Source organism: Barbus barbus (genome assembly GCF_936440315.1).
Source record: "Barbus barbus genome assembly, chromosome: 4".
Taxonomy (NCBI): Eukaryota; Metazoa; Chordata; class Actinopteri; order Cypriniformes; family Cyprinidae; genus Barbus; species Barbus barbus.
In genome coordinates, this window is record NC_136732.1 from 85,925 (window position 1) to 108,631 (window position 22,707).

Below are 22,707 nucleotides of genomic sequence, written 5' to 3' on the forward strand. Positions count from 1 at the left end.
CCCGCTGGTTCCGTCCAGCCCCGCGCTGCAAGAGCGCCCCCAAGTGTCCGCGCTTCCCGAGTGCCCCCACGTGCCGGCTCCACGCACGTGCCCTCCTGAGTTCCCGCTGGTTCCGTCCAGCCCTCCTGAGTTCCCGCTGGTTCCGTCCAGCCCTCCTGAGTTCCCGCTGGTTCCGTCCAGCCCTCCTGAGTTCCCGCTGGTTCCGTCCAGCCCTCCTGAGTTCCCGCTGGTTCCGTCCAGCCCTCCTGAGTTCCCGCTGGTTCCGTCCAGCCCTCCTGAGTTCCCGCTGGTTCCGTCCAGCCCCGCGCTGCAAGAGCGCCCGACAGAGTCCGCGCTGCAAGAGCGCCCGACAGAGTCCGCGCTGCAAGAGCGCCCGACAGAGTCCGCGCTGCAAGAGCGCCCGACAGAGTCCGCGCTGCAAGAGCGCCCGACAGAGTCCGCGCTGCAAGAGCGCCCGACAGAGTCCGCGCTGCAAGAGCGCCCGACAGAGTCCGCGCTGCAAGAGCGCCCGACAGAGTCCGCGCTGCAAGAGCGCCCGACAGAGCCCGCTCCTCTGTGGCTCCCAGGGGGGAGCTTCCCCAAGAAAATTTTGGGGGGGGGTAAGAGGGTCACAGCCTGTGTGGCCGGGCCAAGGGCCAAGGCCACAGAACCCCTTGGGCCCGAAAAAAATAGGCCGTGGCCTCCCGAGTCCCCTGACCCGCCCTGGCCTCCCGAGTCTCCAGATCCGCCCTGGCCTCCCGAGTCTCCAGATCCGCCCTGGCCTCCCGAGTCTCCAGATCCGCCATGGCCTCCCGAGTCTCCTGACCCGCCATGGCCTCCCGAGTCCCCTGACCCGCCATGGCCCCTGGAACGGGCACCGCCCTGGAGGCCTCCAGAGCGCCCACCCCCCCTCCCCATTGGATGGTGTTAGGCGTGAGGACACGCCTTCCGGAGGGGGGCGTAATGTCAGTCCTTGTCTTGTGTTTCCCTTCCTCTCGTGTCCCTATTTGGCCATCCTCGTCCCTTTAATTAGTATTTAATGTGTCCCCAGCCCTGCATGTGATTGCCCCACACCTGTTTCTGTTCTTCCTTGATAATTTCCCAGTGTTTATAATCCCTGTGTTTCCTAGCCCCTGTGTCCGGTCTTAAACGTCATTGATGTTCGTCTCTCCCCAAGCTCCTCGTCTCATTGTGTGTATGTCTCTCCAATAAATGTGCTTATTGGAACTCCTACGTCTCCTCGCTCCTTGTGTCCCGAGAGGGAACGTGACAACGGGTGACCTGCTATATTTGATGTAAAGGATGGAATAATATTTACGGGTGCGGTGCTGGTGCGGGTCAGATGTGCGGTAGGCACGGGTTGACTGTGGGTCCAATAGCTATTTCGACTCAAGACAGCTGCATTTAAATGGCCCTGTCCTTATTTGTGTTCACGCTCTGTCTGAAGGACTTCATCTGATTGACAGCTATAGTGATTATATTAAAGGAAGCACACTTTGCCCACTTTATGTATTTAATATATTCACAATTTGAGTTTGAATCACTTTTTTAATTCTACTAAAAATAGGACCAGCGGCCAGGTAAACACTGCTGAGTTTCAGAAGAGACAACTGGTCTACATACTGTAATGGCAAAGAAAATTTGCTATTTTTTTTTTTACTGTACTGTAATGGTAATAATTTGCAATACTGGTGCAATAATATGCATTAACTCATGCTTAAATGGACAGATAATCGCAATTTAATGTTTGACTCATCGAGAACTGAACCATTTACAGTATTAGTGTTTAATGCCTCAGCTATGAATGAACATTGCATATGATTAATAATTTAAGTAAACAATAAATTGTTAATTAAATGTGTCAATGTATGAATTCCCTAATAACATTATATTAATATTATATTAACTAATAATGTAAGTCCGTATGTTAATAACTGCAGTGGTCAAAGCTATGCACTTCAGCTTCCAGTTGTCTGCTTTTAATTAATCATTAGCGAATGATTTGCAAAGGTATCATTATGTTATGACTCTAACTGTTGAGGCACATGACTGTTAATTAATTGTTTAGTAAATATGCCATTGTGGCTATGGTTTTTGAATTATTTTTAAATCAGCTAGCGGTCCTGTTCCTCATCAGGTAAAGTCATAACATAATGGTACCTTTGCAAATCATTAGCTGGAGGATTAATTAAAGCAAACTACTGGAAGTTGAAGTGCACAGCTTTGACCATTGTGGTAATTAACACATTAATTTAAACTGTTAGTTAATTCTATATGTTATAAAGGAATTAATCCATGAGGTATCATTTAATAAATTGACAGTGTCACGGAACGCCGTGGAAAGATGAGCCTAGGTCCAAGTGCAGGTAAGGCTCCTTTAATTCAACACAAAAGGCCAACACGGCACAAAACAAAACAGAAAAGGACTGGGATACAAAAACGGCAATGAGGTGCGTGTATCCCAGCCCAGAGCAAACACAAGAAACCCGCCAAATATAATTAACAAATACATGAAATAACAATAACGAACCCAGGCAGAGTGGTGAGAGAGGGGAAACTATATAGTCCGACAAATGGAGAACAGCTGGGAGTGTGATGAGTGTGACAGATGTGTGTAATGGTGCGTGTGATGTGGCAGGTGTATGTGACTAGGTGAGGTGAGTCCGGGAGGAAGGGAGATGGTGACCTCTGGTGGCGATAAATGTTGGTAAGATGGCGCCGCGTATGGCTGCTGTGGTGTGGAACGCTCCCGTACTTTTGTTGTTTTTGTTTGTTTGTTCTGTGTTTAGTCATTCTCTTACTGTCAGTTTTACCAGAGACGAACTACTGGACATAAGGCAACACACACCGGACAATTTTTTTCCGGTTTTTGATTATTCAGACGCTTTGTTGGATGTTTTTTTTTTACATTTATTCATTTAGCTGACGCTTTTATCCAAAGCGACTTACAATTGCTATATATGTCAGAGGTCGCACGCCTCTCGAGCAACTAGGGGTTAAGTGTCTTGCTCAGGGACACATTGGTGTCTCACAGTGGATTCGAACCCGGGTCTCTCACACCAAAGGCATGTGTCTTATCCACTGCGCCATCACCACCCCATTTTGGTCGGAGGGGCAGCGGTCCTAGTCAAACGCGCGCTCAGACGGAAAAGAGGGAAGCGCACCGGCGCGCTGGTTAAACTCCGCGAACGCGGCTTCCGAACTGCGCTCCCAAGCATTCATCTAGCGAATCTCCGATCCCTTCCTAACAAAATGGATGAACTACTTCTCCTCACCCACACAAATAAGGACTTTTCAAACTCTGCTGCATTGTGCGTCACTGAAACCTGGCTGAGTGAAAACATCCCGGATAACATGCTTCATTTGCCGGGATATCAGCTGTTCAGATCAGACCGCATCACTGAGCTAACGGGGAAAACGAGAGGTGGTGGACTATGTTTCTACATAAATGAAGGTTGGTGTTCAGATGTAACAACTCTGAAGAAGATGTGTTCTCCTAATTTGGAGGCCTTCTTCATAAACTGTAAGCCGTTCTATTCACCCCGAGAGTTTTCCTCCTTCATTCTCGTGAATGTGTACGTGCCTCCGGACGCGTGCGTGAGCGCCGCGATGCAACAGCTGGCCGAACAAATATCTGAAACAGAGCAAAGGTACCCGGACTCTTTTTTAATCATTCTTGGAGATTTTAATAAAGCAAATCTCTCCCGCGATCTGCCAAAATACAGACAGCACGTTACATGTCCCACCAGAGACAGTAATATATTGGATCATTGTTACACATTAATTAAAGATGCATATCACTCTGTCCCACGGGCAGCTCTGGGGCTCTCTGATCACTGTTTGGTTCATCTCATACCGACCTATAGGCAAAAACTCAAATCTTCTAAGCCTGTATTAAGAACTGTTAAGAGATGGACTAATGAAGCAGAGCAAGATTTAAAAGCTTGTTTTGACCTCACTGATTGGAGTGTTTTTGAAGCCGCTGCCACCGATCTGGATGAACTCACAGAGACTGTAACATCATATATCAGTTTCTGTGAGGATATATGCATCCCCACCAGGACATTCTTATCATTCAATAATGATAAACCGTGTTTTACTGGGAAACTCAAACAGCTTCGTCAGGCCAAAGAGGACGCTTACAGAAGTGGGGATAAAATCTTGTATAACCAGGCCAGGAACAGACTAACAAAGGAGATCAGAGTGGCTAAAAAGAACTACTCTGAGAAGTTGAAAAAATAACTTTCAGCCAACGATCCGGTGTCGGTATGGACTGGTCTGAGGAACATCACCATGTACAAGACACCACCCCCACAGTCTGTGGAGAATCAACAACGGGCTGACGATCTCAATGTGTTTTACTGCAGATTTGAAAAGGCCAGACTGACACCCAGCACCCGCTCTGATCTGCACTTCACATATTCACCCCCCCCCCCCCCCGCAACCCCCCTTACTCCATCCCCCACCATTCTACCTGCGTTTAAAGTCTGCGTAGAGGATGTGAACCGGGTCTTCAGAAAACAGAAATCTAGGAAAGCTTCAGGACCAGACGGTATTTCACCTGCCTGTCTAAAAGTCTGTGCTGACCAATTGGCCCCCATCTTTACACAAATCTTCAACAGATCTCTGGAGCTGTGTGAAGTTCCCTGCTGCTTCAAACGCTCCACCATCATTCCCGTCCCCAAAAAGCCCAAAATCACTGGACTTAATGACTACAGACCTGTCACACTCACGTCTGTGTTCATGAAGTCACTTGAGAGACTGGTCCTGGCCTACCTGAAGGACATCACTAGACCCTTGCTGGATCCTCTTCAGTTTGCCTATAGAGCAAACAGGTCTGTGGATGACGCTGTCAATATGGGACTGCATTACATCCTGCAACACCTAGACAAACCTGGGAATTATGCAAGGATCTTATTTGTGGACTTCAGCTCGGCCTTCAATACCATCATACCTGACCTTCTCTCAGACAAACTGAGACAGCTATCTGTGCCCTCCTCCATCTGTCAGTGGATCACCAGCTTCCTGACAGACAGGCAGCAGCTAGTGAGGCTGGGCAAACTTACATCCAGGACTCTCACCATCAGCACTGGCGCCCCTCAGGGTTGCGTTCTCTCTCCACTGCTCTTCTCCCTCTATACGAATGACTGCACATCAAAGGACCCCTCTGTCAAGCTCCTGAAGTTTGCGGACGACACTACAGTCATAGGCCTCATCAAGGACGGTGACGAGTCTGCTTACAGACAGGAAGTTGAGCAGCTGGCTGTCTGGTGCAGTCTTAACAACCTGGAGCTGAACACGCTCAAAACTGTGGAGATGATAGTGGACTTCAGGAGAAACCCCCCTGCTCTCCCCCCACTCACCATCATGAACAGCACTGTGACTTCAGTAGAGTCATTCAGATTCCTGGGAACCACCATCTCCCAGGACCTGAAGTGGGACAATCACATTGACTCTATTGCGAAAAAGGCCCAGCAGAGGCTGTATTTCCTCCGCCAGCTAAGGAAGTTCAACCTGCCTCAGGAGCTGCTGAAACAGTTCTACTCTGCAATCATCGAGTCTGTCCTATGTTCTTCTATAACTGTTTGGTTTGGTTCAGCTACCAAAACAGACATCAGTGCATTATCGGTGCCCCTCTGCATTATCGGTGCCCCTCTGCCTAGCCTCCAAGAACTTTACACCTCCAGAGTGAGGAAAAGGGCTAAGAAAGTCACTCTGGACCCCTCACACCCAGCTCACTCTCTCTTTGTACTGTTGCCCTCTGGCCGGCGCTACAGATCACTGAGCACCAGAACAGCCAGACACAAGAACAGTTTTTCCCCCAGGCCGTATCCCACCTGAACAACACATAACACACCCCGGTACTGTACATCTGTAAATAACTCATCAAACCTTCATCTGTACATAGGACACATGCACATTCACAGTTCTGTCTATGGTCATGTCTCTTTTCTGTATATTTTTATTACTATTGTTATTCTTAATTATTGTATATTCTCTTCATTAGTGTTCTTTATCACCTTAATTATATGTTGTCTGCACTATGTTTGTACTTTCTGTACTGGAAGCTCATAACACCAAGACAAATTCCTTGTGTGTGCAAACACACTTGGCAATAAAGCTCTTTCTGATTCTGATTCTGATTCTGACAGGGAGAAGCGCAGGGCCCGGACTCGTGACATGACCCCTCCCTTAAGGAACGGCTTCCAGACGTTCCACCAAAACCCCCAAAAGTCCGGAGGGAGGTGGAACCGGGGGAGGGATGGTGGGCCAGGCCCGTGTAGCGGAGGGGGACCTGGGGCCTGAGGCAGCGCCGGCGGGATGGAGACCCAGGGCAGAACCAGCGGCCTCCACAGCGGTGTGTGTGGAGCTGCCACCCTGGAGCGGGCAATGGTGGGCTCCACCGCTTCGGGGGGCACATCAGGGAGGGGAACATCAGCGGACACCGCCGCCATCTCGGGAACTTCGTGAGCGAGCACAGCTGTCTCGGGAGGAACGTGAGCGAGCATAGCTGTCTCGGGAGCTTCGTGAGCGAGCACAGCTGTCTCGGGAGGAACGTGAGTGAACACCGCTGTCTCGGGAGCTTTGTGAGCGAGCACAGCTGTCTCGGGAGCTTCGTGAGCGAGCACAGCTGTCTCGGGAGCTTCGTGAGCGAGCACAGCTGTCTCGGGAGGAAAGTGAGCGAGCACAGCTGTCTCGGGAGGAATGTGAGCGAGCACCGCTGTCTCGGGAGCTTCGTGAGCGAACACTGCTCTCTCGGGGGCTTCGTGGGGGAGCACAGCTGTCTCCGGAGGAACATGAGCGAGCACAGCTGTCTCGGGAGAAACGTGAGCGGCCAACGCCGCTCGCACCGACATCAGCGAGGGTTCCCGCACGCTGCGCATCAGACCAGGACGCTCCGGAAGCGGGCGCGAGGCACTGGGCGCGGCCGCCGCCGTCCCCCGGATCGCCGCCTCGGGAGAACCGTGAACGGACTCCGCAGCTAACTCCAACCTGAAGGCTGAGCCGCTCACCTGCAGAGCCAGGTTAATGTAGTCCTCCAGCGACTCCCCGGGTCCCAGTAAGGTACCAGGGACTTGAAGGGCTCAGCCAGGCCTCCCCAGAAGAAGACCATGAGGCAGGTCTTCTCCGTCGCCGACTGACGAGCTCCTCTAATGAAGTCCCTGGCATAATCCTCCATGCTCTGGTCTCCCTGGCGGATGTGGAGGAACCTCCCTGCTGGACCCATCCTTGCTGGGTTCGTTCTGTCACGGAACGCTAAGAGGAGCGCCGTGGAAAGATGAGTCTGGGTCCAAGTGCAGGTAAGGCTCCTTTAATTCAACACAAAAGGCCAACACAGCACAAAACAAAACAGAAAAGGACTGGGATACAAAAACGGCAATGAGGTGCATGTATCCCAGCCCAGAGCAAACACTAGAAACCCGCCAAATACAATTAACAAATACATGAAATAACAATAACGAACCCAGGCAGAGTGGTGAGAGAGGGGAAACTATATATTCCGACAAATGGAGAACAGCTGGGAGTGTGATGAGTGTGACAGGTGTGTGTAATGGTGCATGTGATGTGGCAGGTGTATGTGACTAGGTGAGGTGAGTCTGGGAGGAAGGGAGATGGTGACCTCTGGTGGCGACAGGGAGAAGCGCAGGGCCCGGACTCGTGACAGACAGTATACTGTATTGTATTGCATACCAACATCACATTGAAATTCTCTGATATTTGAACATTTCATTTACTTATGTAATTAATGAACATTGCATATGATTAATAGATTTAAGTAAACAATAATTTGTTAATTTACTCATTTACTTACATACGTAACCGACACCTTAACTTTCAGTCGTCACTACAACATCAAGTCAGGTTAACCAACTGATTGGGATCCCTACCAAAGCAGGTTTGTGTAAAATACGCATATGGACTCCATGGGTGTATGCATATGGAAATCTCTGGGGTGGCTTTTATAGACTTTATAGACTATGTTTTTTGAGGTGAAAACACAGGAGGATTCCGGCTCTACATTTAGGCTATAGAATCTAGCAAATGTGTTCAAAGACGCCCAGCCTGCAGCTCTACAAATATCTGTCAGCGAGGTGCCATATGCCAGTGGCCAGGAAGATGCAACACCTCCAGTAGAGTGAGCGGACAGGGCATGCCTTGAGCTTTGTAAGCCAATGTGATGGCATCCACTATCCAGTGGGCCATCCTCTGCTTGAAGACAGCCTTTCCTTTCTGCAGGCCTCCATAACAGATAAAGAGCTAATATTTCACAAAGCGTTTTAACACTAAAATTAGCTCCTAAATCTGTGAAAGTTTAGGAGAAGTTAAGAGGACTCCTAAGTCACTAAAATGGTTCCTGAAATGGATGTTTCCGGTAATCTGCCTCTGAACATTGACATTTCTGTCAGGACCACTATCATCAAAATGATAGATACTTAATATAAAGTTTTGGTTTGGAGGTATGGTTCTGTTCTGGGTAAAAAAACTCCCTGTCCATCCATGCAGCCTGTCATGAATGAGCAGGGAGAGCAGCAATAATAACCCCCCCAACACAAACGATAGGCCAGAACCGACTCAACCCACAACTGATGGCATTCTGAAAGAAGCATAACCTTCTGAAATAGCAGAGATTGGGGCAGTAGCCCCTTACAGGAGAAAGCAGCGAAGGGGTTCTCTTCTTTATAAGCAGCTAAGAAGAGCAGCAAGCCCCTTTAATGTACTACCTGAATACAGAAAACGTACTTAAATTGGCAGCCTAATCTGCAGCAAACACAGCGTACTGCAGCCATATGAGTGAGCAATAAACGGTTCAGAGAGATTGCAGATTCTACCTAAAAGCTTCAGCATCCATTTAAAAACTCTATAAAAACAGCATATAACAGCTCAAATCAACTCATCACGGGCCGCGTCTGAGTCAAAGTCACTGATGGCCCATTAGCAGCTTTAGGGGAGGGCCCTTTGTCTCTCAGGTGAGAATCACTTAATATTCAAGGCCATTACCACTCCCTCGCATATTGGCTTTCGATCACAAAACATGTCTTTAAAAATTTAAATCAATATATTGTTTTCTGTGAATGAGTAAGCAGAATGATTTTCACATAATTGTTAAGTAAATATTCTAGCCTACAAGACTGATTACTCAAAAGTCTTATTCAGGACTATGTAATGTGGGTTTTATGGCCTTATTTCAGCTAAAAAAAAATTCCCAAAACTTACTAACCACGCATAATATTTTTTTTTCTAAAAAATGCAAACATGTACATCCATCTTAGTCACATATTATTGTAGCACAGTTTGTGCTGAATACAAAAAAAATACATGTTGGTCAAATGCCTTTAACTGAAAATCTTTTTTTTTTTTTATCTTTTCATTTTACATTATTGACACACTACTTTCCTTTTTTGATATTGTGCAGTTGCTTTGACAATTTACATTGTTAAAAGCGCTATATAAATAAAGGTGACGTGACTTGACACTTATTCATTTACAATTTTAATTAAAACAATAAATAAACAATAATCTCCCAGCCAGAAGAGAACTGGCCCCCCGACTGAGCCTGGTTTCTCCCAAGGTTTTTTCCTCCATTCTGTCACAGAGGGAGTTTTGGTTCCTTGCCACTGTCGCCTCTGGCTTGCTCAGTTGGGGACACTTAATTTCTAGTGATTGTCAATGTGATTTCGCAGAAACTATTTAAACTAAACTGATCTAGACAATGACATCTCTGAATTCAATAATGAAATGCCTTAACTGAAAATAGAGTGTTTAATCTTATTTTTATACATTACTGACACTCTGTCCTCCAATTTGATACTGTTGAGTGCTTGACACAATCTGTATTGTTAAAAGCGCTATATAAATAAAGGTGACTTGACTTGACTGTAATCCTCAAGTCCACCAGGCATTCGCCCACAGCCTTTGCCTGGGTTTGGCAAGGACGATACATACAGGGAAGCGACACTGGGGCTCCACCCCTTTGGAGGAATTGGAGTCGCGAACGCCAAATCAAGATGGTCATCTTTCCACAATAGCTACATGACTCATCCACGAACGCAATCTGGCTTGATGCCCAGGCATGTAAGACAATAATCGCCCAGGAGCAGGAAACCAACAGATCCAAAAACGCATGAGCGGAATGACATCTTTAAAAAGATGCAGTGTCACAATCGTGTTGTTCTTTTAAGGGGAAAAAGCTCTTTTATTATGTGCTGACGCACACAGGCTGTCGCAACGTCGCACCAACACAAACAGGAAAAGCTCTTTCTGTCACTCTCCAAAACAGGCAGGAACAACACACTGCTCAGCTCTGAAGCGAAAAGCAAAGATGCGATGCACCTGCTGCTCATTATATACCCGAGCTGTGGGGCGGGGCAGCAGATGCAAATATCGCATGCCAATGTGCATTGGCTCTTTCTAGTTTCACTTAAGGTAGATTTGCTCTCTGCCGAAATCCCTATCAGTTGGTTCACCTGACTTGACGTATTAGTGACCGACTGAAAGAGAACTTTTCTTTTCTAGTGAAGTAGCGTGCATTTGTTGGGGTTTGTGTGTAATATGAGGCCAAATACAATAAGTTTTTGACTAAAATATTTGAATGTGAAGTTTAAGGTTTGTGTAAGCTGGTGTGTAGTTTTAAGAAAGTGTTTATGAGAAAAGAGTGAATTGTTTCATCAATTGGGTGTTAGCAATCAAGAGAACCTGTAATAAATTTAGATTTAACACACATACGGTTGACAGATAAACCATGCTCCTAATTTTAGTGTTGTTGTTAATATTGCAGATATTTCCGCAGTTTGCTTCATGCATTCAGTTTAACAGCATTAAGAAAAGATGACACACTTATGATACTGAGCTGAGGACATGCATTTTAGACACTTACATTATATTCATGCTCTGTCCATACATGAAATGCATGTCTCCAAAGGAATTCAGTTTTCTGGCATATTTAACTGATCAGGTAATTTCACTGTTATGTCCCATTTCACAGATAATAAAACGCATAATTTAAAAACAACCAGTCATATTTCTTGAAATTTACATATAAACATGTATATAATGAGTAGGTTACTTTCTATGACACCCCCACCCCAGCACCTGTCATGTATGCTGAGTTTTAAGATATGATCTCAAGTTCAAGTATAATTTGAACTGTTTTGAACAAAAACACACCTGTCTGAATGGCCCCTTAGCAAGTTAAAGGACAGAGTTAAACAGGATTAAAGTGGAATGACTACTGCAAAATGTCTTTGTGGATATATGATCATATTTGTAGAGTGAGTTTAGGAGGACAAAGATGTTCAACTCACCTCTCACAATGAGAGAAACAGCAGAGCTTGATTTTGATGAGTTTGGTCTTCCATCTCTCTTTCCTCCACAAAAGTACAGATCCCCATCCTCTTTAATTAGTTCTCTAATAGTGAGGGTGTCTCGGTTTACAGTGTGACGCTCAGATGTCTGTAATATTGTATGGTTTATAGAGCCTTTATACCACTCATATCGCCAGTCACTGTATGTCTCCATCTTACACGTCAGATTGACTGTTTCGCCAGAGAATACAGGATTTCCTGGTGTCATAGTCAATGTAGGTCTGGGTAAATCTATAAAAAAAAAGACGAAAATATAAAGTTTCAATGAAAAAACAAAATGATATTAAATAAGAATTACATTCTTTCGGTCTAAAGAATTATACTTTGTAAATATTTTACAACACATTAATTTATGCCATATTTATTATATTGTTCTGTTGTACTGTCATTAGTTTTGTCATGTTAGTTGTTGTAGAGTGGCTCTGGCTCCATGATATCCTCAGACAAACACCTCTGACTTGCCATAGAAAGCAGAATGAAGCCCCTGGTGAAGGAGAGCTGAAGATCTCCAACTACAAGCTCACATGAAGTGCAAATGAATCAACCTCAGAAGACTATCTGAAGACTTCATTGACTCATTTAACATCATTATCTGTAAGTCACGTCATTCTCTCTGACTTCAGTACAAAACTCATCAGTATTGAACTCTCTTGCTCAAGTTCTTTTCTATTCTGATGAAAGTCAATGGATATCATCTGTAACCACAGTGACTACAGTACATACCAAAGAAGAGTGAATTGCAAAAAAAACCACAAAAAAAAACACTCACCTGATACAGTCAGTGTAACTTCATTACTGATGTCTGATTTCTGTGAGTCTGATCTGTCTCCTCTACAGCTGTATTTACCACTGTAAGACACGTCGTCAGCTGTGAAACTCAACTCTGCTGCTGCTGTAGTTCTGTATGGATTGTGAGTGTTTCCATCTTTAAACCAGCTGTATGTCCACTGAATGCTTCTTCCTCCTTGTATGTCACACGTGAGAGTAACTTTCTCTTCTCTGAACACAGCCTGATCTGGCTTCACCTTCACCACAGGTTTGGGTCTCTCTGTATTAATACACACATGAGTAAATATTGAAACAGCATCACAGCAGAGTCCTGCACGTGGGCGGGTACTCTACGGGTGACCTGCTATATTTGATGTAAAGGATGGAATAATATTTACGGGTGCGGTGCTGGTGCGGGTCAGATGTGCGGTAGGCACGGGTTGACTGTGGGTCCAATAGCTATTTCGACTCAAGACAGCTGCATTTAAATGGCCCTGTCCTTATTTGTGTTCACGCTCTGTCTGAAGGACTTCATCTGATTGACAGCTATAGTGATTATATTAAAGGAAGCACACTTTGCCCACTTTATGTATTTAATATATTCACAATTTGAGTTTGAATCACTTTTTTAATTCTACTAAAAATAGGACCAGCGGCCAGGTAAACACTGCTGAGTTTCAGAAGAGACAACTGGTCTACATACTGTAATGCAATTTGGCAAAGAAAATTTGCTTTTTTTTTTACTGTATGGTAATGGTAACAATTTGCAATACTGGTGCAATAATTAGATTAGATTAGATTAGATTCAACTTTATTGTCATTGCACATGTAAGGTACAGGGCAACGAAATGCAGTTAGCATCTAACCAGAAGTGCAATAAGCAGAGGTACAGGATATACAGTGTCTACAATAGTTACATATGTACAGAATATACAGATAAGGCAGTAGTACTATGGACATAATTTACAAATTTTTAAATACTATCAGTATGATATACAGATGGGTGATATGAACATACTATACAGATGGATTGTACAGTAAATGTATGTACACTATGAGCAAAAACTATGAATATAATTACAAATGGATATGAATAAGCTATACATTAAGATATATAAATACTAGTGCAATGAACACTGAAAGTGCATAGAAATAAAAATTTCCAGTGCATAGTACTCAGTGTGTGGATGTTTTTTTGTTTTTGTTTTTTAACCGATTTTAATGATGGGGAGGGGTGAAGAGTTTGTGGTGGTGTGTGAGGGGGGTATCACTGGGCAGAGTTTAGTAGGGAAACAGCTGTAGGGAAAAAGCTGTTCCTGAGTCTGCTTGTCCTTGATCGGAGGCTCCTGAAGCGCCTCCCAGAGGGCAGTAATTTAAACAGTCTATGGTCAGGGTGAGAGGAGTCCTTAAGAATGCCGCGAGCTCGACGTAAACAGCGTTTTCTCTGGACGTCCTCAATGGCAGGAAGTGGTTTCCCTGTGATGCGTTGGGCGGTTTTTACCACCCTCTGCAGTGCCTTGCGGTCAGCAACTGTGCAGTTCCCATACCAGACTGTGATGCAGTTGGTCAGGATGCTTTCAATTGCACACCGGTAGAAGTTCCGCTGGATGATTGGAGACAGGTGGTTCTTCTTCAGTGTCCTAAGGAAGAAGAGGCGTTGGTGAGCCTTCTTGACTAGGCTGGATGTGTTGGTGGTCCAGGTCAGGTCCTCCGAGATGTGGGTTCCCAGGAACTTGAAGCTGGAGACACGTTCAACAACCATCCCGTTAATGTGGATGGGGTCATGCGTTCCACTTTTCTTCTTCCTGAAGTCCACAATAAGTTCCTTTGTCTTGCTGGTGTTGAGGAGCAGGTTATTGTCAGCGCACCATGCAGCCAGGTGCTGTACCTCCTCCCTGTAGGCAGTCTCATCGTTGTCTCTGATGAGGCCAATCACTGTGGTGTCGTCAGCAAACTTGATGATGGAGTTGGATCCATGCACAGGCCTGCAGTCATGGGTGTAGAGGGAGTAGAGGAATGGGCTCAGCACACAGCCCTGTGGTACGCCGGTGTTGAGTGTGATGGTGGTGGAGCAGGTGTGGCCTGACCTAACATGCTGAGGTCTGTTGGTCAGAAAGTCCATAATCCAGCTACAGAGGGAGGTGTTAACACCCAAGTCTCCAAGTTTAGTGATCAGCTTGGAGGGAATGACGGTGTTGAATGCTGAGCTGAAATCAACAAACAAAATCCGTGCATAAGTGTTGTTATTATCCAGGTGTGTGAGTACCGAGTGCAGTACTGTGCATACTGCATCCTCAGTGCTCCTATTGCTACGGTAGGCAAATTGGTGTGGGTCCAGTGTGGGTGGGAGGCAGTTCTTGAGGTGTGCCAGGACCAGTCGCTCAAAGCACTTCATTACAATGGGTGTGAGTGCTACGGGGCGGTAGTCATTCAGGCACGTCGGGGAGGAGTGTTTCGGCACTGGCACAATGGATGTGGCCTTAAGGCATGTTGGCACAGTTGCTTGGGTGAGGGACAGGTTGAAAATGTCTGTGAAGACCTCTGCGAGCTGCTCTGCACATATCCTGAGCACACGTCCAGGAATGCCGTCAGGGCCAGCGGCCTTGCATGCATTGATCCGGCTCAATGCTGTGCAGACATCTGTTGAGGTGAGTTTGAGGGTCTGATGGTCTCCTGAGAGTGTGATCTTGGTGGCTGTCTCCTTGTTGTTATTCTCAAAGCGAGCATAAAAGTCATTTAGCTCATCAAGGAAGGAGACGTCTGTGACCGTTGGAGTGGAGTTGCATGGTTTGTAGTCACTGATGACCTGGATGCCCTGCCACATGCGCCGGGGGTCAGAGTTGGAAAAATGCTCCTCTACCTTTAGCTTGTAGCAGTGCTTGGCCTTCTTGATGCCCCTCTTCAGGTTAGCCCTGGATATGCTGTAGGCCTGAGCGTCATCTGATCTGAAAGCAGTGTTGCGGGCTTTCAGCAGGAGCCGCACTTCCTTGTTCATCCATGGCTTCTGATTAGGGTACGTTGTGATCTGTTTCTCTGTTGTAACACTGTCAATGGAGGTATTGATGTAATCCAGTACAGAGGTGGTATAGATGTCAATGTCCGTGTGAGAGCCACTGGCAGCCTGGGAAGCAAACATACTCCAGTCCGTTTGTTGAAATTTGTCCTGAAGTACAGACTCTGCTCCCATTGGCCACACTTTGATGGTCTTCACTGATGGCTTCACACGGTTGATGAGGGGTGAATACTTGGGGGTGAGAAACAAAGAAAGGTGATCAGACTGTCCGAGGTGGGGGAGGGGAGTCGCGATGTAAGCTCCAGCTATGTTTGTGTAAACATGATCCAAAGTTTTTTCTCCTCTAGTGTGGCAGGAGACATGCTGATGGAATTTGGGGAGCACTGTCTTTAGGTTGGAGTGATTAAAATCACCCGCAACAATAAATGCAGCTTCCGGGTGTACAGTCTGTTGTTTACTAATGGCCGCATGCAGTTCGTTCATAGCAAGCTTGGCATTAGCATCCGGGGGAATATAGGCTGCAGTTATGATGGTGGAAGTGAACTCCCGCGGCAGATAGAAAGGTCTACACTTGACCATGAGAAACTCTAGGTTAGGTGAGCAGTGTTTTCCAACAATGTCAGAGTTCGTACACCAAGCTTTGTTCACATAAATGCACAATCCTCCGCCTCTGGTCTTGCCGGAGTCATCTGCCGTTCTATCTGCTCGGAGCGTGTAGCGTCCGGTTAGATCAATAGCATTATTGGGTATGTCGCTATGTAGCCATGTTTCAGTGAAAACCATGACATTGCAGTCCAAAAGTTTCTTACTATGGGTGATGCGAAGTCGTATTTCATCCATTTTGTTCACCAATGACCGCACATTAGCGAGGAAAATGCTGGGTAAAGAGAGCCGGTGCGGTGTTAGCTTTAGCTTAGCTCTTAGTCCTCCGCGCTTCCCCCGCCTTTGTTTACGATCTCGGCGCCGCCTGTGAGCACTTCCGCCCGGCCGAGCAGAGTGCGTTGCCTCGGGTGTTCTGGAGATCTCCGGGATGAGTCGATGATTGGTTATAAAACTGTTGGAAAAGTGCAGACCGATATCCAAAAGCTCCTGTCGGGTGTATGATGTTAAGGCAAAGCTGTTCAGTGAGAACAGACCCGAGATGAGCAGGAAAAATACTGCAAAATTGCAAAAACTGGAGAGACGCTGAGCCTCGCGATGTGTTCGCGCCGCCATCTTGGTCAATATCAATATAATATGCATTAACTCATGCTTAAATGGCCAGATAATCGCAATTTAATGTTTGACTCATCGAGAACTGAACCATTTACAGTATTAGTTTTTAATGCCTCAGCTATGAATGAACATTGCATATGATTAATAATTTAAGTAAACAATAAATTGTTAATTAAATGTGTCAATGTATGAATTCCCTAATAACATTATATTAATATTATATTAACTAATAATGTAAGTTCGTATGTTAATAACTGCAGTGGTCAAAGCTATGCACTTCAGCTTCCAGTTGTCTGCTTTTAATTAATCATTAGCGAATGATTTGCAAAGGTATCATTATGTTATGACTCTAACTGTTGAGGCACATGACTGTTAATTAATTGTTTAGTAAATATGCCATTGTGGCTATGGTTTTTGAATTATTTTTAAATCAGCTAGCGGTCCTGTGCCTCATCAGGTAAAGTCATAACATAATGGTACCTTTGCAAATCATTAGCTGGAGGATTAATTAAAGCAAACTACTGGAAGTTGAAGTGCACAGCTTTGACCATTGCGGTAATTAACACATTAATTTAACCTGTTAGTTAATTCTATATGTTATAAAGGAATTAATCCATGAGGTATCATTTAATAAATTGACAGTGTCACGGAACGCCGTGGAAAGATGAGTCTGGGTCCAAGTGCAGGTAAGGCTCCTTTAATTCAACACAGAAGGCCAACACGGCACAAAACAAAACAGAAAAGGACTGGGATACAAAAACGGCAATGAGGTGCGTGTATCCCAGCCCAGAGCAAATGTCTCCGGAGGAAGACATTTGACAGCTTCGTGAGCGAGCACAGCTGTCTCGGGAGGAAAGTGAGCGAGCACAGCTGTCTCGGGAGGAATGTGAGTGAGCACCGCTGTCTCGGGAGCTTCGTGAGCGAACACCGCTCTCTCGGGGGCTTCGTGGGGGAGCACAGCTGTCTCCGGAGGAACGTGAGCGAGCACAGCTGTCTCGGGAGGAATGTGAGCGAGCACCGCTGTCTCGGGAGCTTCGTGAGTGGACACCGCTCTCTCGTGGGCTTCTTGAGCGAACACCGCTCTCTCGGGAGCCTCGTGAGCGAGCACAGCTGTCTCGGGGGCTTCGTGAGCGAACACCGCTCTCTCGGGAGCCTCGTGAGCGAACACCGCTCTCTCGGGAGCCTCGTGAGCGAACACCGCTCTCTCGGGGGCTTCGTGGGGGAGCACAGCTGTCTCCGGAGGAACGTGAGCGAGCACAGCTGTCTCGGGAGGAACGTGAGCGGCCAACGCTGCTCGCACCGACATCAGCGAGGGTTCCCGCACGCTGCGTATCAGACCAGGACGCTCCGGAAGCGGGCGCGAGGCACTGGGAGCGCGGCCGCCGCCGTCCCCCGGATCGCCGCCTCGGGAGAACCGTGAACGGACTCCGCAGCTAACTCCAACCTGAAGGCTGAGCCGCTCACCTGCAGAGCCAGGTTAATGTAGTCCTCCAGCGACTCCCCGGGGTCCCAGTAAGGTACCAGGGACTTGAAGGGCTCAGCCAGGCCTCCCCAGAAGAAGACCATGAGGCAGGTCTTCTCCGTCGCCGACTGACGAGCTCCTCTAATGAAGTCCCTGGCATAATCCTCCATGCTCTGGTCTCCCTGGCGGATGTGGAGGAACCTCCCTGCTGGACCCATCCTTGCTGGGTTCGTTCTGTCATGGAACGCTAAGAGGAGCGCCGTGGAAAGATGAGTCTGGGTCCAAGTGCAGGTAAGGCTCCTTTAATTCAACACAAAAGGCCAACACAGCACAAAACAAAACAGAAAAGGACTGGGATACAAAAACGGCAATGAGGTGCATGTATCCCAGCCCAGAGCAAACACTAGAAACCCGCCAAATACAATTAACAAATACATGAAATAACAATAACGAACCCAGGCAGAGTGGTGAGAGAGGGGAAACTATATATTCCGACAAATGGAGAACAGCTGGGAGTGTGATGAGTGTGACAGGTGTGTGTAATGGTGCGTGTGATGTGGCAGGTGTATGTGACTAGGTGAGGTGAGTCCGGGAGGAAGGGAGATGGTGACCTCTGGTGGCGACAGGGAGAAGCACAGGGCCCGGACTCGTGACAGACAGTATACTGTATTGTATTGCATACCAACATCACATTGAAATTCTCTGATATTTGAACGTTTCATTTACTTATGTAATTAATGAACATTGCATATGATTAATAGATTTAAGTAAACAATAATTTGTTAATTTACTCCTTTACTTACATACGTAACCGACACCTTAACTTTCAGTCGTCACTACAACATCAAGTCAGGTTAACCAACTGATTGGGATCCCTACCAAAGCACCACTGATGCTGCCCCTTCCAGCACCCTGCGTAAGTCTCCAGATCCCTTCTTGCCTAAGGCAAGATGATGGGACAGGGCTTAAGCAGAGGAAGTCTAATGCTGCTGTTCCACATGACCCAATCGGCGAGACTTAAATAACAAGCGTGGCTTTTCCACGGAACAGGGGGCACTGCAGAAGCCACTACCTTCCCGAAGGAGGTTTGTGTAAAATACGCATATGGACTCCATGGGTGTATGCATATGGAAATCTCTGGGGTGGCTTTTATAGACTTTATAGACTATGTTTTTTGAGGTGAAAACACAGGAGGATTCCGGCTCTACATTTAGGCTATAGAATCTAGCAAATGTGTTCAAAGACGCCCAGCCTGCAGCTCTACAAATATCTGTCAGCGAGGTGCCATATGCCAGTGGCCAGGAAGATGCAACACCTCCAGTAGAGTGAGCGGACAGGGCATGCCTTGAGCTTTGTAAGCCAATGTGATGGCATCCACTATCCAGTGGGCCATCCTCTGCTTGAAGACAGCCTTTCCTTTCTGCTGGCCTCCATAACAGACAAAGAGCTAATATTTCACAAAGCGTTTTAACACTAAAATTAGCTCCTAAATCTGTGAAAGTTTAGGAGAAGTTAAGAGGACTCCTAAGTCACTAAAATGGTTCCTGAAATGGATGTTTCCGGTAATCTGCCTCTGAACATAGACATTTCTGTCAGGACCACTATCATCAAAATGATAGATACTTAATATAAAGTTTTGGTTTGGAGGTATGGTTCTGTTCTGGGTAAAAAAACTCCCTGTCCATCCATGCAGCCTGTCATGAATGAGCAGGGAGAGCAGCAATAATAACCCCCCCCAACACAAACGATAGGCCAGAACCGACTCAACCCACAACTGATGGCATTCTGAAAGAAGCATAACCTTCTGAAATAGCAGAGATTGGGGCAGTAGCCCCTTACAGGAGAAAGCAGCGAAGGGGTTCTCTTCTTTATAAGCAGCTAAGAAGAGCAGCAAGCCCCTTTAATGTACTACCTGAATACAGAAAACGCACTTAAATTGGCAGCCTAATCTGCAGCAAACACAGCGTACTGCAGCCATATGAGTGAGCAATAAACGGTTCAGAGAGATTGCAGATTCTACCTAAAAGCTTCAGCATCCATTTAAAAACTCTATAAAAACAGCATATAACAGCTCAAATCAACTCATCACGGGCCGCGTCTGAGTCAAAGTCACTGATGGCCCATTAGCAGCTTTAGGGGAGGGCCCTTTGTCTCTCAGGTGAGAATCACTTAATATTCAAGGCCATTACCACTCCCTCGCATATTGGCTTTCGATCACAAAACATGTCTTTAAAAATTTAAATCAATATATTGTTTTCTGTGAATGAGTAAGCAGAATGATTTTCACATAATTGTTAAGTAAATATTCTAGCCTACAAGACTGATTACTCAAAAGTCTTATTCAGGACTATGTAATGTGGGTTTTATGGCCTTATTTCAGCTAAAAAAAATTCCCAAAACTTACTAACCACGCATAATATTTTTTTTTCTAAAAAATGCAAACATGTACATCCATCTTAGTCACATATTATTGTAGCACAGTTTGTGCTGAATACAAAAAAAATACATGTTGGTCAAATGCCTTTAACTGAAAATCTTTTTTTTTTTTTTATCTTTTCATTTTACATTATTGACACACTACTTTCCTTTTTTGATATTGTGCAGTTGCTTTGACAATTTACATTGTTAAAAGCGCTATATAAATAAAGGTGACGTGACTTGACACTTATTCATTTACAATTTTAATTAAAACAATAAATAAACAATAATCTCCCAGCCAGAGGAGAACTGGCCCCTCGACTGAGCCTGGTTTCTCCCAAGGTTTTTTCCTCCATTCTGTCACAGAGGGAGTTTTGGTTCCTTGCCACTGTCGCCTCTGGCTTGCTCAGTTGGGGACACTTAATTTCTAGTGATTGTCAATGTGATTTCGCAGATACTATTTAAACTAAACTGATCTAGACAATGACATCTCTGAATTCAATAATGAAATGCCTTAACTGAAAATAGAGTGTTTAATCTTATTTTTATACATTACTGACACTCTGTCCTCCAATTTGATACTGTTGAGTGCTTGACACAATCTGTATTGTTAAAAGCGCTATATAAATAAAGGTGACTTGACTTGACTGTAATCCTCAAGTCCACCAGGCATTCGCCCACAGCCTTTGCCTGGGTTTGGCAAGGACGATACATACAGGGAAGCGACACTGGGGCTCCACCCCTTTGGAGGAATTGGAGTCGCGAACGCCAAATCAAGATGGTCATCTTTCCACAATAGCTACATGACTCATCCACGAACGCAATCTGGCTTGATGCCCAGGCATGTAAGACAATAATCGCCCAGGAGCAGGAAACCAACAGATCCAAAAACGCATGAGCGGAATGACATCTTTAAAAAGATGCAGTGTCACAATCGTGTTGTTCTTTTAAGGGGAAAAAGCTCTTTTATTATGTGCTGACGCACACAGGCTGTCGCAACGTCGCACCAACACAAACAGGAAAAGCTCTTTCTGTCACTCTCCAAAACAGGCAGGAACAACACACTGCTCAGCTCTGAAGCGAAAAGCAAAGATGCGATGCACCTGCTGCTCATTATATACCCGAGCTGTGGGGCGGGGCAGCAGATGCAAATATCGCATGCCAATGTGCATTGGCTCTTTCTAGTTTCACTTAAGGTAGATTTGCTCTCTGCCGAAATCCCTATCAGTTGGTTCACCTGACTTGACGTATTAGTGACCGACTGAAAGAGAACTTTTCTTTTCTAGTGAAGTAGCGTGCATTTGTTGGGGTTTGTGTGTAATATGAGGCCAAATACAATAAGTTTTTGACTAAAATATTTGAATGTGAAGTTTAAGGTTTGTGTAAGCTGGTGTGTAGTTTTAAGAAAGTGTTTATGAGAAAAGAGTGAATTGTTTCATCAATTGGGTGTTAGCAATCAAGAGAACCTGTAATAAATTTAGATTTAACACACATACGGTTGACAGATAAACCATGCTCCTAATTTTAGTGTTGTTGTTAATATTGCAGATATTTCCGCAGTTTGCTTCATGCATTCAGTTTAACAGCATTAAGAAAAGATGACACACTTATGATACTGAGCTGAGGACATGCATTTTAGACACTTACATTATATTCATGCTCTGTCCATACATGAAATGCATGTCTCCAAAGGAATTCAGTTTTCTGGCGTATTTAACTGATCAGGTAATTTCACTGTTATGTCCCATTTCACAGATAATAAAACGCATAATTTAAAAACAACCAGTCATATTTATATATTTATATATTATATTTGTATATAATGAGTAGGTTACTTTCTATGACACCCCCACCCCAGCACCTGTCATGTATGCTGAGTTTTAAGATATGATCTCAAGTTCAAGTATAATTTGAACTGTTTTGAACAAAAACACACCTGTGTGAATGGCCCCTTAGCAGGTTAAAGGACAGAGTTAAACAGGATTAAAGTGGAATGACTACTGCAAAATGTCTTTGTGGATATATGATCATATTTGTAGAGTGAGTTTAGGAGGACAAAGATGTTCAACTCACCTCTCACAATGAGAGAAACAGCAGAGCTTGATTTTGATGAGTTTGGTCTTCCATCTCTCTTTCCTCCACAAAAGTACAGATCCCCATCCTCTTTAATTAGTTCTCTAATAGTGAGGGTGTCTCGGTTTACAGTGTGACGCTCAGATGTCTGTAATATTGTATGGTTTATAGAGCCTTTATACCACTCATATCGCCAGTCACTGTATGTCTCCATCTTACACGTCAGATTGACTGTTTCGCCAGAGAATACAGGATTTCCTGGTGTCATAGTCAATGTAGGTCTGGGTAAATCTATAAAAAAAAAAAGACGAAAATATAAAGTTTCAATGAAAAAACAAAATGATATTAAATAAGAATTACATTCTTTCGGTCTAAAGAATTATACTTTGTAAATATTTTACAACACATTAATTTAT

At 45.3% G+C, this 22,707-nt stretch overlaps 1 protein-coding gene across 2 annotated transcripts in view; it reads right to left on the minus strand.

Annotated features, from left to right (window-relative positions):
• Positions 1–22,707, minus strand: part of LOC306868694 (Fc receptor-like protein 5) — a 188,114-nt gene that overhangs the window by 59,543 nt on the left and 105,864 nt on the right. For both annotated transcript variants that reach the window (XM_079414985.1, XM_079414984.1), the window contains exons 16-18: positions 22,292–22,582; positions 12,112–12,390; positions 11,283–11,573 (exon numbers count right to left, since the gene is read on the minus strand). In XM_079414985.1, coding sequence (XP_079271111.1) covers positions 11,283–11,573; positions 12,112–12,390; positions 22,292–22,582 — 861 coding nt within the window. The remainder of the gene's footprint in view (positions 1–11,282; positions 11,574–12,111; positions 12,391–22,291; positions 22,583–22,707) is intronic.